General features: G+C 50.3%; 1 protein-coding gene across 3 annotated transcripts in view; it reads left to right on the forward strand.

Annotated features, from left to right (window-relative positions):
• The first annotated feature begins 366 nt into the window (after positions 1-366).
• Positions 367-14,493, forward strand: part of BICD2 (BICD cargo adaptor 2) — a 107,712-nt gene continuing 93,585 nt past the window's right edge. The window contains exon 1 of one of the 3 annotated variants that reach the window (XM_003421088.4): positions 367-684. In XM_003421088.4, the coding sequence (XP_003421136.1) occupies positions 445-684 (240 nt within the window). In that variant the 5' untranslated portion in view covers positions 367-444. The remainder of the gene's footprint in view (positions 685-14,493) is intronic. The other 2 variants (XM_010600642.3, XM_064291065.1) reach the window with 2 other exon arrangements.

Genomic DNA, 14,493 nt, shown 5'->3' on the forward strand with positions numbered 1-14,493 from the left:
AAAGCACCGGGCCACCGCCTTCTGCCTCGGAAGGTCCTGGGGGCTGCGGAGACCCCTCCCACCGGCCCCACCGCGCCCACCAACTCGGACCTCTGCCACCAGCAGGGTATCCAAGCCTCCAGACTCCCGGGGCCGGAAGGAAAGCCTCTTCCGCCGCTGGGCCACTAGGGTCCCGGCTCCGTGACGTCACAGCCAGAGCCAATCACAGCTGAGGGCGGGGCGGCGCGGGGTACGATGGGCCTTGTAGTGGGCTCATGAGTGGAGACTACCATTCCCACAATCCCTCGGGCAGAGAGACTACTGCGGCGGCGCGTCCGCGGCCCGGGGCGGCCGTCGGGGATGGGCGGCGGTGACTGGTGAGCTCTGCGAGAGCTACGGCCCCGCGCCTGCCCGGCCTGCGGTGTCCGTGCCAGTCCTGGCGCGAGCCACCGCCCGTGCGCCACCATGTCGGCGCCCTCGGAGGAGGAGGAGTACGCGCGGCTGGTGATGGAGGCGCAGCCCGAGTGGCTGCGCGCCGAGGTGAAGAGGCTCTCCCACGAGCTGGCCGAGACCACGCGCGAGAAGATACAGGCGGCCGAGTACGGGCTGGCGGTGCTGGAGGAGAAGCACCAGCTGAAGCTGCAGTTCGAGGAGCTCGAGGTGGACTATGAGGCCATCCGCGGCGAGATGGAGCAGCTCAAAGAGGTGAGCGGGCCGGGCCGCCGCCGCCACGCCCTCCATCGGCCGCTGGGCAAGCCCCGCCCGATCGGACCCCCCCTCCCCGACCCGCGAGTCGGGGAGCCGGGGCTCAGCTGGGCCGGCGTCCCTTGGGACAGAGGGTACACCGACGCCGAGAGGGAGGCGGCTGGCGCCCAAGGTCACCCTTCCACTGGCAGAGGGAGATGGGTCCGGGAGGTGCTGTTTGTGGAAGAGGGGCCCAGAGGCCCCCGAGAGCCTCCTTCGCCCCAGTCGTAGCGGCTGGCTTCCGTGAGTGGGGCCGTGGGGACCGCAGCTGGACCCTCAGGACCCCGGCTGCCCGGCCCAATCCTTCGTATCCTGGCTTCTGCCCCTGCCCCTGGAGAGTGGCAGCCTGCATGGCCCATTCTCAGGAGGATTCCAGCCCAGTGGCTTCCTGCGAGCTAGGCAGGCCCCAGGATGTCGTAGACAGGACATGTGGGAGGGAGTCTTGACCTCCGCGAGCAAAGGCAGGGAAATGTCCAGCCAGGCTGATTTTTTGGGCTGAGCGGTTGTGGAACCTGTGGAGGTACACGCTTTCAGTCGGGCCATCGCCAGCCAGCTTTTCTGCTTTTGGCAGGCCTGTGGGCACCACAGGCAGAGTTAGGTTTTATAAAGTGGGGGTAGTATTTTCTGCAGCGTTTTGCTGTCCTGTGTGTGTGCGTGGGTGGGTGGGTGGTGTGTGAATGCTGAGCCAAGAGCTGAGGCTGGCAGATGGAGCTGACCGGTTGGGAAAGGCCAGGCCTGAGTCTTTGTGGGGGCTGCTGCTGTGTCACCTTCGGGCAAATCACTTCCCTTCTCTGGACGCAGCTACGTTCAGCGCGGTTTCAGCTCCTTCCTGAGTGCTGTGAGGCTGGGAAAGGCCCTGGACAAGGGGCCTGAGGGAGTCAGGGACTCGGTTTTGCATGTGGCCATCAGCGTTGACTGGGGTCCCCCCAGTGTCTCCTTACCAGGCACAGCTCCCCGACCAGGATGCACTCTCCTCACTGCCATGATTATTTCTCCCACCATCTGGGATGTAATGCTTCTCCCGACCACTTCCTGTCCCATGCCTCCTCACGGGACCTTCCTCACTATGCCACCGAGAAGGCCTCTGCAGATGTGATGGCAGGTCTGTGGGTCCTTGGGTGGGGCTGTGGCCCTCACGGACAGACCTCTGTTTCCTGTTTAATTTTCACTTTGAGGATTAGGAGATTAGGCCCCCAGGTGGCCTGAGAGTTCTCTTGGAGGGTGGTGAGAGAGTGGGAGGGGAGGGGCACCAGGGGCTTCTGGGAGAGTACCTGTGAGAACTGGGCAACCTGCCACTTGCAGTAGTTCTCCTGGGATGATTTAAATACCAGTTTTTATCCCACCCCTCCCTAACGCCCATACCCTATTGTGGGGTTGGGGAGAAGAAGTTGCTGTCTGGGTAGATACACCTGGGTTTGCCCTTTAGTGGTGATGTGGTGGTAGGCAGGGATACTCTCTGAACCTTAGTTTCTGTCTCTGCCAAATGAGTGTACAACATTGCCCACCCAGATGGGTGTGTCTGAGGATCGTGTATTTGAACAAGCCTGGCATGGTGGCTGATGTGTAGTTGACACTTCTGTAGCCTGTTGATTTCTCTGACAGCGTGTGCCCCACTTCCCCACTGACTCCTCCCTTGGCCAGGTGGGCTCTTGACTGTGGGCCCTGGGTCTTGGGGATCCACCATACTTGCTGCTTCCCTGATGCTCACTTCCCTGCATTCCCACCCCTGTTGGCCTTAGGCAGGTGCCTTGGCCCTTCGGAGCCTCTACTGCCTCCCTGGGAGACCAGTAGGACCCTCCCTGACTGTGGAGAGGAGTAAATGAGTTAGTCCAAGCCAAGTGTGTAAAGCAAGACCTGGGCAGTGGAGGTGCCCTGTTGGTACCAGTAAATAACTGGCTGAGGGGCAGCTGGGAGCTGGGCTCCTTGCATGTCTACATGAGTCTCACAACCTCGAGGCTGACTTGTCTGACATAGGGCCCTGGTGGTCTGTCTGCAGGTAGTGGAGCCTCCTCTGAGCCAGGGTTGGCTGGCACCGCATCAAGGAGAGGGCCAAGATGAAAACCCTCCTGCAAGTGCCCCAGTTTGGTGGGAGAGAAACAGGAATAGGTAGGGTAGGGGGTGACCCATCCCAAGTCTAGCTTTGCCCCCTGCTTCCCCTTCCCTGGTGGATAGTTAAGAGAGCTGGAGTGATGCTGGGTTAGGTAAATATCATTTCCTGTCCTGAGTGACTCTGTGACTTTAGGCCAGGTACATCTTACTCTCTTGCCTCAGCTGCAGCTTCCAAGGGGACGGGTGTGCTAAGGCTGCCAGCTCCTGTCTTTGGGCAGTCTGGCAGGTATTGTGGGGGGTAGACTGAGGTTGGGGTCAGGCAGGAGGGCATGGTGGGAACCAGTGTGTGAACCAGGCCAGGCACACGTGATGGGATTGGATCAGAGCCTGGTCTTTGTGGATCTGGAATAAGAGGGCAGAAAGGCCTTGCCACTGTGTTCCTCTCCAGGCCTACCTGGCCTAGTACAAGCAGAGCTGAGGCATAGTCTCAGACCTGAACCTGGGCTATGAGAGCAGAAGGAGGCAGGTTTGGATCTGGATGTCTTTGCTGCCTTACTGTGTTATGTTGGGCTGTTGCTGAACTTGTCCCTGATGTGGCGTGAGATAGTGCCTCCAGAGAGGGCTGCGGGTAGTTAGGTGAACTCTGGAGCGTCAGGGCTAGTATGAGGGCAGGCACAAAAAAACCCAACCAAACCCATGGCTGTCGAGTCGATTCTGAGTCATAGTGACCCTATAGAACACAGTAGAACTGTAAAAAAAAAAAACAAGTGCTTAATAAATGCTTTCCTACTATAGTGTTGTCGCCCTGTTTAAGCCCTGATTTCCTCATTGCTGTGCCTGCGGTCACCCCATTTGTCACCACACCATCCTTGTACCCTGCTCAGTCTTCGATGGTTCCCGTCGCCTGCCTCCTCGAGGGCCTAACTTCTCAGCTTAATCCCAGGGCTTTGCAACTAGCTTGGACCTGCATTTTACTTCCTTTTCTGCCTTGTTTCACTTACCCTTAAGATAGCCATAATTGGATTAGCCACCCTCCCTGCCTTTCTACCTGTGCCCCTGGGAATTCCACTAGTGCCTCCCACTGCCCCTCAAGGCTCCATGTGAGTACTTGTCCTTTGGGAAGCCTGCCTGCTCACTGCCTTCCGAACTTCACTGAGCCCTGTCTCCAACATCTGCAGGCCTTTCCCATCCTGCACCTGTGAACATGCCTTGACCTCCTAGGAGGCTGGCAGGGCAGCAGTGAGTCTTATAGTCTTGACATTTTCAGCTCTGTGTCACTCATGGTGTAGTGTCTAGACATGGGTCAGGTTCAGCAGCAGCACAAAGGGCTCCTTGCCTTCCAGGGACAGCCTTGAGGGGCTGGGACCAGAAACTGCTCCGTTCCCATCACTCCCTCCCTCCCTGTCTTTCATATCCTCTGGTCCTAGAGTAGCATGTCACCCATTTCTCCTGTGACTTGCACAACTCTGAGCAAGCAGGATTAGTCCCCTCCTCTAGTGGATGGGGAAATTGAGGCAGGCATCCTAAGGAAGGCCTTGTAGCTCCGGTCAGTGTGGGAAAGAGTCTTGGCACCAGGCTCTTGATTCAAATCCTTGGACAAAAATATGACTGCAAAGTCGGTTTGATCCCATATGTAATGATGGCACGAGCTGAGACAGATGAGGATTTCTATGTGTAGGGACTTGCCAGGGACTGTGGTGGGTTTGTGGGACTGGGGCCTGCAGCTCAGCTTTCAGAGGTCTCTGTGGATGAGGACACCGAGCAAGGGCCTTGTGCACGTTAGCTGCTCCCATCATAGCCTCACCATGTCCCCTTTACTCCTTCCTCTTCACACTAGCCCTAGGAGGCCACCATTCTGTTCTTGTCCATTTTACAGCTGGACAAACTGAGGCACAGAGAAGATGAGGAGTTGCCCAAGTCTGTGAACTCAGGTAGCTGGGCTCTGGCGTCTGCTCTTAACTCCTGGTGCGCCTGCTCCTCGAGAAGGCAGGAGGCCACCGTGCAGAGGGAAAGGTGACAGGGTGACTGCACTGAACCCACAGTGCTCACTGCTCAGTGGGTAAAGAGTTGACTGGTGAGGCCAGGCCACTCTTGAGTGTTTGCTTCCGGGCAAGAGAAGCCCTGATTTTGCTGTAAACATGTAGAGGATTTTTCCTGTTCTTCTGATACCACCCTAGGACCTACTTGCTTCCTGGGGGCTTGGAGTGGGGCACCCAGTGTGACAGAACCCTGTTACTGGAGCACAGAGCTGTTGCGTGGGAGGGTCGGGGGAGGGAGACTGGTAGACTTGAGGGTTTCAGGGGCTGGGCTGGGGTGCTGATCTGCTGCAGGCATGAAGAAGCCTGACTGGTGGAAGCCAGGGTCCCAAGAATCCCTAGGGCACAGAAGGTGGTCCCTGTCCCCAGGGACCCTACGACCAGGGAGAGGCGTGTGCTCCCGCTCTTGTCACCAAATTGCTGAGTGGTTCACCTCCCCTCTTTGAGACCTCCTTTCCCTACCTTCAAAATGTGCATGGGTCGGGGGAGGGGTTACGAAGGACTCTTAAAGAGCCCTCCCACTTGTAAAAATGCCGGAGGTGCCAACTCAAGCCTTGGTGCTGTTTCTTCATGCAGGGGCTGGGGATGGCACCTGCACACTGCAAAGGACTGGACCTGGCTGTGGGATCTACCCGGCAGCCAGATGCATCCAGACAGTTCCTGTCCAGCCCTGTCAACATGTGGAAGAGTGGCCTTGGCCACCTTCCCCGGATGCAGGGCTGGCTCATCTCTGGGGAACGCTGAGCACGCTTTGAGGCTTAGCATGTAGAAGCCAGAGGGAAGCACAGGCTCATTGCTAGAAGCCTGCCCTGCTGTGATGTGGGCCCCAGGGGAGAGCCTGTCACAGTGAGAAAGCTGGCACTCTCCGGGCAGGGCTGGGGGGCAGCAGAGGGCAGATGGTGGGCCGTGGAGTGGGGGACTGGGGAGTTCACCCAGGTTCCTAGTTTCCAAACTCTGCACTCAGGCAGAAGGAAGTCTTAATCCTGCCTCTCTGCCTGTTTCCTTCCCTGTAAGGTGGAGGTAGTAATAGCCCCTTGTCACAGGATGGCTGCCCAGAGATGACTGTGCTATCACGCAACTTGACACACTGGGTGCCCATAGGGGTCACTTGTTTCCCTTGGGCCTCAGGTTTGGAAAGATTTGGGTCTGTGAGCAGCTGTCCATGGTTGGAGTCTTGGCGGTTCTTGGAGGGAAGAGCTCAGTTTCTCTCTAGTCAGTTTGAGGCAGCTACCCCTTCAACCAGACAAAGGTGAGCCAAGTGCAGAGTTCCTGCATACCTTGTTGTAAAGAGAGGGTTAGTTTTTCCTCAGAGAATGTACAAGGTGTTTGAGGAGAGGGGGCTAGGGGCCAGCTAGTCTTGTCAGCCATTGCTCCCCAGCTGTGAACCGTGCTGGTGCTGACTCTGACGGATATGCAGCCCCTGGTTCCCTTGTTGTAGGAGTTTCAGCATGGGGCTCCTCAAGTGGGCACTGAGAGCTGGAGGGAGCCCTGTATGGCTGCCCAGCTGGCTGTTCGCAGGGTCAGAGGCTGCTGTCCCAGGCCAGGCTCTTCCCTGCTCACCCTTACCTCCCCACCGTGGGAGGCTGACCACGAGCTGGGGGCTGCGGGGCAGGGCGGGGTGCTGCTCACCACCCTCAGAGCAGTGCGGGCTGAGTGGGCACAGAGGAGACAGCAGAGAGGAGTGGGGCCATCTGGGCTCAGGTAGGTGATGGGCGTAGTTCTTTTTTTTTTAGAACTTAACATGCTTAAAAATTATATATTCATTGTAGAAACATAAGAAATTACAGCTGAGCAGTATCGTCCCACGTAATTGAGGCCTAAGCCTGGAAAACAACTTGGTGTTTCTACTTACTAGCCTTTTTCTTTCTGTGTATGTATATGAGATACACAAGGTACCGTAAAAATACAGAAAATGTTTTGTGCGTCTGTAACAGCTTTCTTTAAAAAGTTACAGAATTTGGTGTTACCCTCTGAGTTGCAGAAAAGCAACTTTAATTAAAGTGAATAAAGACAAGAAGGATTCTGTGGCAATTCCAAAGGGGCTGTTAGCTCACCTCCAATTCTTGATCATTTATGTAAAATAATGTCAAGGTTTTCATTTTATGTATTTGCTTTTTTAAATGCTCCCCCCCCACCCCACTATTGGTCTCCTCCTAAAAGACTCTACTATTTTTATAAAAATGCCTTCTTATTCTTGGTGGTGGTTTTAAACATAACCCAGAGTACCCAGTTTTAGCATTTGTCAACTTTTGGCCACCTTCATTTGACTCTTTCTGTAAATACATCAGTGTATATTACTGAGAAATAGACTCTTTCTAAAATATTTTTTATAAAACCACAATTGAATTTTCACACCTAAAAAAAATTCTCTAATATTGTCTGACACCTTCGTGTTTAGATTTCACCAATTTGTCTCATGAATAGCATCTTAGAGTTGCTTTGTTTGTGTTGGGACCCAGGCAGGGGCTACACGTAGCACTTGGTTGCATCTTGTCATTTTAAAGATAGAGCCTCAGGTGTTCTGTTGGGGCTGTCCCAGGTCTCCCAGCCTCCTCACTGGAGCCCAGAGCTGGGATTAGCTGCAGGCTGCTCTCTCCGACCGCAGGAGACTGCAGCTCCTTGAGCTCTAGAGGGAGATGGCTCACAAATCTGACTAGGCCCCCAGCTCTTATCTTTACTTTTCCTTTCTTTACCAGTAGCTAGGTAACTTCTTCAGGTGTTACAAAGCTTGGCTCTATGTTGGGCATCCGTCCTCAATTCTTTGTTAAACGAGCCCTTACTGACACCTGCTCTGTGCCCACAGGAGTACACCGTCACCTGTTGAGTACGTTCTGTCAGGCAGATACCGAGCACTCTAAACCGAGCACTTTAAACCGGAGGAAGGAGCTATTATTGTCCCCATGCTACACTAACTATCACATTATTTACAAGCAAGGAGCAAAGCAGCTGACTCAGCAGCTTTTGACTTGATTTGCTGGGTGATCCTGAGTAGGCCCTTTCCTTTCTCTGGGCCTCAGTTGCTTTGCTTTATCTTGTTTTAAAAAATATTTTGTAAAGTGTCCTTCAATTGAAATTTTTTACAATGTCCCAGGTGTGAGATGTACCTCACTTGGAGTGTTTTTCTCATTATAAGATGGGGGTTAGTGGGTTATTGGCAAAGTGCCATCCTCGGTAAAGTGCCATTCTCATCACATCAGATTAAGGGTATGAACTAGCAATGTGCCTTATCACTGTTGATGTTGACCTTGATCATCTGGCTGAGGTAGTGTTAGTCAGGTTTCTTCACTGTAAAGTTACTCTCCCCCCCCCTTTTTTTTTTCCCTGTGTCCCCTTTCCATACTCTGCTCTTTGGAAAGAAGTCACTTTGTGCAGCTCACACCTAAGGAGTGGGAAGTTATGCTGCTCCTCCTTGAGGGCAGAGCAGCTACATAAATTATTTGGAATTCTTTTCCAGAGCGGATTTGTCTCTTCTCCATCATTCATTTGTATCTATATGGACTGATGAATATTTATCTTACTTTGGGTTATAACCTAATACTATTTTACTTATTGCTCAAATTTTTCCAACTTTGGCTGTTGAGAGCTCTTTGAGTTGGCTCCTGTGACCCCTTGACATACCCCATCATTAGAATTTTTCTCTCTCGTTACGTTTCTTTTCTTCCTTTCTCCCTCCCATCCTGCTTCCCTTTGTTTGTTTGCTTTCTTTTTCTGTTTTTTGAACACTTCCTTACTTTCTGGTACTACAAAATCCTTCAGTCTCATCTGCGTGTTCCCTTCCCCAGACCTACAATCAGCCATTTCTCCAAGAAGCCCTGGTTCCCTTTATTGGAGAATGGTATTGGAAACCACGATCTGGCCACTGAGTGTTCTCCTTGCTACTGAGGTGTCATTGCTTCTACGCCCTTTCAGCTGACAGAGCGAAGAAATGTGTGTGTATAGAATATTTCTATATGTAACCATCTGCATATCCATTTCACTAAACATGAGTTCATACCGATGTTGCCAATTCTAATCCATTACCATGTCTCCTTCTCGCCGTTACCCCCTGCTTATTTGTAACCTCCCACTTCAATAGTGAGAAGCCTAGCTTCTATCATCTGCCATACAATTACATAATCACTCGATTCTAACATACGTGTATAAAGTCGCTGTGAATTGGAATCGACTCGACGGCAGTGGGTTTGGTTTTTTTTTTTTTTTTTTTTTAGCATACATACATGGTAGTTTCAAAATTGTTAACTTCTACGCCCATGGGAAAACATGATAAATGGAGAAAAGATTGAAGTTGTCAAGGATTTCATTTTACTTGGATCCACAATCAACAGCCATGGAAGCAGCAGTCAAGAAATGAAAAGACGCGTTGCATTGGGTAAATCTGCTGCAAAGGACCTCTTCAAAGTGTTGAAAAGCAAAGATGTCACCCTGAAGACTAAGGTGTGCCTGACCCAAGCCATGGTATTTTCAATCATGTCATATGCGTGTGAAAGCTGGACAATGAATAAGGAAGACCGAAGAAGAGTTGACGCCTTTGAATTGTGGTGTTGGTGAAGAATATTGAATATACCATGGACTGCCAAAAGAACGAACAAATCTGTCTTGGAAGAAGTGCAGCCAGAATGCTCCTGAGAGGCAAGGATGGCGAGACTGTGTCTTACATACCTTGGACATGTTGTCAGGAGGGCTCAATCCCTGGAGAAGGACATCATGCTTGGCAGAGTACAGGGTCAGCTGAAAAAAGGAAGACCCTCAATGAGGTGGATTGACAGTGGCTGCAACAATGAGCTCAAGCATAACAACGATTGTAAGGGTGGCTCAGGACTGGGCAGTGTTTCGTTCTGTTGTGCATAGGGTCGCTATGAGTTGGAACCGACTCGATGGCACCTAACAACATCAACGACGCCCGTGGGGGATAATTTTATCAGCTAGAGTACAGTGCTTATGGCCAGGTCCTTTTGACTTTAGTCTTACGGACTCTACTCATTTCTAAAGGTACTTAGATCAACACCTTTCTCCCCACCCCTTTCAGTGAGGTTGTTTCATACATTTCTTATACACAGTTAGATTGGTTTGTCCCCTTATGCATACCATCTTGGGATTCCTCCTTCCCCAACTCCTAACTGATTTATTTTAATTTTTATATATTAAGATTCACTTTTTGTGCTGTAAAGGCCTGGGGGTTTTAACAAATGCATAGTGTCATTTACCTATTGTTACGGTATCATAAACCTGAACCAGACCAAACCCGCTGCCGTTGAGGCAATCCTGACTTATGGCGACCCTATAGAACAGAGTAGAACTGCCCCACAGGGTTTCCAATGCTGTAATCTTTACAGAAGCAGACTGCCACGTCTTTCTCCCATGGAATGGCTGGTGCATTCGAATTGCTAACTTTTTGGTTAGCGCTGAGTGCTTTAATCACTGTGCCACTAGAGCTCCTTACGGTATCATACAGAATAGTTTTACTGCCTTAAAAAATCTCCTGTGCTCCACCTATTCAAATGCCCCTGCCTCCCTTTCTGAACCCCTGGTAATCACTCATCTTTAAGATTCATCCATGTCTTTTCTCATGGCATTGTAGCTCTCTCTCTCTCTCTTTTTTTTTAAATCACAGAATAATATTCTATTCTATGCATCTACCACAGTTTGTTTATTCACCCATCTATTGAAGGGCATCTTGGTTGCTTCCAGTTTGACTTTTGTGTAGACCGGTTTTCCTATGAGGTAGGTAAATACTAAGAATGAAATTGCTAGATTGAGTGTTAAGACTATATTTAACTTTAAGAAACTACCAGCCTGTCTTCCAAAGTGGCTGTGCTACTTTGTGTTTTCACCAGCAGTGAATGAGAGTTTGTTTTTCCACGTCCTGACCAGCTATTAACCTTAGGTTTTCAGATTTTAGTCATTCTAATAGATGAGTGGAGCCCTAGTGGGGCAGTAGTTAAGAGCTCTGCTGTTAACCAAAAGATTGGCAGTTTGACTCCACCAGGGCTCCTTGGAAACCCTGTGGGGCAGTTCTGCCCTGTCCTGTAGGGTCGCTATGGGTTGGAATTAACTGAATGGCAAAGGGTTTGGTTTTTTATTTTTTGGAATAGATGCATGGTGCTACATCATTGTTGTTTTAATTTGCAGTTCCCTAATGTTGAGCATCTTTTTGTATGCTTAATAAATGAATAATTTTTTTATGAGGATCACCACAAAGATGGTTCCTATGAGGCAGAGGTTAAAGATGTCCTAAATATCCAACTTCTCCAAACTCCTGTACCATTCCATCATCTCTAACTTCAACTACTTCTTCTCCCCTTGGTACTTTTCCTCCCTTCTTTGGGTTCAGTGATTTGCTGCAACATCTCATAGAAGTCATGAACCATAGCTACAGTTAAGTGGTTTATTAGGGAAGTAACAGGGTGCAATTCAGGATCAGGAATGACTCAAGATACAGTTCTCTGATCAAGACAGGTTCCTCTTGGCTGTGCCCAGAGGCAGGCCTCTCACCTGGCCCCTTGGTCCCTTAGCCCAGCTTCTGCCCTGCTCGGGCAAGTGTTACAAAGCCCTTTAACTCTGCCAATAAGTGTCCCTTCCCAAAGACACTTAGCTCTCTGGTTCCGTGGGTCAGCATGCCCACCGTAGCCATCTCACTTCATGGACCAGAAAGCCCACCATGCTGTCTTGAGCTGTTCTTCTGATTCTGCTGCTGTGTCTCACTGTCTCGCACCATATCTGATGTTACAGCTCTGTCTCCTGGGCAAGGAGGTTCTCAGTGCAGGGTCCTGGCTCCAAAAGATGCACTCCATCCCAAGTCTTCTTCTTGATAGTAGTGAGATCACCTCTCTCTGCTTTTGGAATAGGTTCCCTTTAAGCCTAGCATAGTGGCAAACTGACCTATCCCCTTGATAGGGTTCCATACACCTTATTTGCATATCCCCACCCCCACAAAGTTTCCATGTACCTTATTTGCATAATTAGCAGGCTGTCCAGTCTCCTCGATGGGCCATAAGCACCTTATTTGGATAGACCCACGCAAACATTTTGTGGGAATAACAAAGACTATGGCTAGAAGGACCATATTAAAGTAATTTACTACACTGCACTTATTTGCCAGCTGTATATCTTGTTTGGTAAGGTATCTGTTCAGCTCTTTGGCTTATCTTTAAATTGGGTTATTTGTCTTCTTATTGTTGAGTTTTAAAAGCTCTTTGTTTATTTTAAATACAAGTCCTTTATCAGCTATGTGTTTGGCAAATATTTTCTCCTAGGCTTGTGTTTTCATGCTCTTAACAGTGTCTTTCACAGAGCAGTTTTAATAAAGTCTAGCCTACCTTCTTTTCTTTCACGGATCATTCTTTTGCTGTTGTCCCCTTAATCACCAAACCCAAGGTCGCACAGATTTTCTTCTGTTTATTCTTTGCTGGAAAAATTCTTCAAGTGTTTGGTTTGAGTCCTGCTCCCTCCAGTGGTGTTGTTTCTCAGCTGCCTGTCTCTTTCTGGGCTGGAACCTTCTTGAGGCAGGAACTGAATCTCACTTCTGTGTGGACCCTCTTCCCTGGCATCTACCCAGGGGAGGTACTTCACATGAGATGAATGAATGAATGAATGAATGAATGAATGAATGAAGCCCTCCGTCTTGTGACTGAGAGACAGGATTGTGTAAAAAAGCCCAGGGTGGAACCCCAGCTCTCTCAGCATGCTGCACGCCTTCTGCAAGTCCTTTCCCTGCCTGGGCCTCAGCTTTCCCCTTTGCAGAATGGAGGATTGGTGTGAATGATGGGAATCTTTAATCAGGTGTGAGAAGCGTGTGGAGGCTGCTTGGGACCTGTTGCCCTATGTTCTTGGGAAGTCTGTTGTTGTAACCAGAGACTGGGCCTCCCCTGCCTTGCTGGCTAGGGCTTGCCTGGGGCACAAGCCCTGGGTTGATGGAGTTGGTTTTGGTCACTGTTGCTGACAAACCTTTTTCTTCATCTTGAGAAAACGTAGTAGAATATACATGGTTAAAAAAAAAAAACACTGGAATTCTGGGAAGATAGCAGCATAAATAGACCATTGTTCAGACCCTCCCCTACAAATACAACAAGTAAATGATGCTCACCTTTGAGGGACTTTGAATGGGGGAGCAGAGGAAGGAAGTGGGGAACTGCAAACAGACAAGAATCAGTGAGTCTCATACGGCACAGAAATCACTTCTACCACTGTCCATACCCCTCTTGCCAGCCATGTAGGACACTGGGTACTGTGAACTGGGGAAGTGGCCCTAGTCAAAGAGACAGGATTCTAAGCTTCTCCTCTAAAATCAGTAAGGCACATGTCCCCGAGGATTCATTTGGAGAGTGCTAGCACCTCCCTGCAGGGACACTGTGGGCTGCAAGCCTACCGTGAATTGCTACAGAAGGCCCTTGCAGCGGAGTCTCCCTGCATGGACACTGTGGGCTGCAAGCCTACCGTGAATTGCTACAGAAGGCCCTTGCAGCGGAGTCTCCCTGCATGGACACTGTGGGCTGCAAGCCTACCGTGAATTGCTACAGAAGGCCCTTGCAGCGGAGTCTGCTCTCATAGTCAACACACTCCCTGCCTCCCTGTGCACCCCATTGGTCAGGCCCCTGAGAACAACAGGACAGACCTCTGGGAGAGTCTTTTTAGATCTGTGTGCTCCCCATTCTGGTTGGCACTGAGGACTGCTGTATGCTAGGAATCAGGTATCTTGAATGGAGCTTACACCCATAGCCAACATACTGTGGGGGTGGGGTGGGGGGAGGGGGAGAGCTCTGATAACAAGGCAGACCTCTCTGGGCATCCATCAGAGCATGACAGCCTCTCCCCCACCTGGACACTGTCACCTACAAGTAGGCTGAGAATTGCAGTGGAGTCTACTCTCAGAGTCGGCACTCTACCAGCCTCCCTGCATATCATAGCTCAGGCACCTGAAACTGGCAGTCTAAGCCTCTGTCGGGGTCATTTTGGGTTAGTCTATTCACATTTCCCGTTGGCACTGAGGACTGCAGATGGAGGCTGCTGTGTGCTAGGAAGCAGGTGTTTTGAGTGGACTCTGCGCGCACAGCCAACAATCTGTTGGGGGGACTGTAATAGCAACAAGGCAAATCTCTGTGGTATCTGACTGGAGCGTGACACTCCCTCCGTCACCTGGGAACTGTGGATTGCCTGGCTGTTTCGTACTGCCACAGAACGCCCTCGCAGTGGAGCCTGCGCCCGTAGTCAGCACTCTGCTTGCCTCCCTGTTCGCCTCATAGCTCAGGCCCCTGAAACCGACAGGACAGACCTCCCTGGGGGACAGTTTGGGTCTGCCTGCTCCCATTTCTGGTCTGCGCTGAAGACTACTGACTAAGGCTGTTGTGTACTAACGGGTTTGTTTGTTTGTTTTTTAATTAAAAACAAGGATAAAATTAGAGGGCACAAGAAATATAAAGACATAATTAGTAATAACAACAAAAAAATGGGGAGAAGAATGGTATACCTATAGAATTTCTTGTAAGTTACTGAAGTTGGTACCAACTTAACCTAAAATGTTATAAATACAAGCTGTTAAATATAATATTCATGTTAACCAGTAAAAAAAAATATAAAAAATATACAAAAGGAAAGGAGAAGGGAGCCAAGAAGGCTCACTACAACTAACCAACAAAACACAAAAGCAAGCAGTTCTAAAGGACAGAGACAAAGAAGACTTAAGACACAA

Source organism: Loxodonta africana, chromosome 9, assembly GCF_030014295.1.
Source record: "Loxodonta africana isolate mLoxAfr1 chromosome 9, mLoxAfr1.hap2, whole genome shotgun sequence".
In the NCBI taxonomy this organism is placed as follows: domain Eukaryota; kingdom Metazoa; phylum Chordata; class Mammalia; order Proboscidea; family Elephantidae; genus Loxodonta; species Loxodonta africana.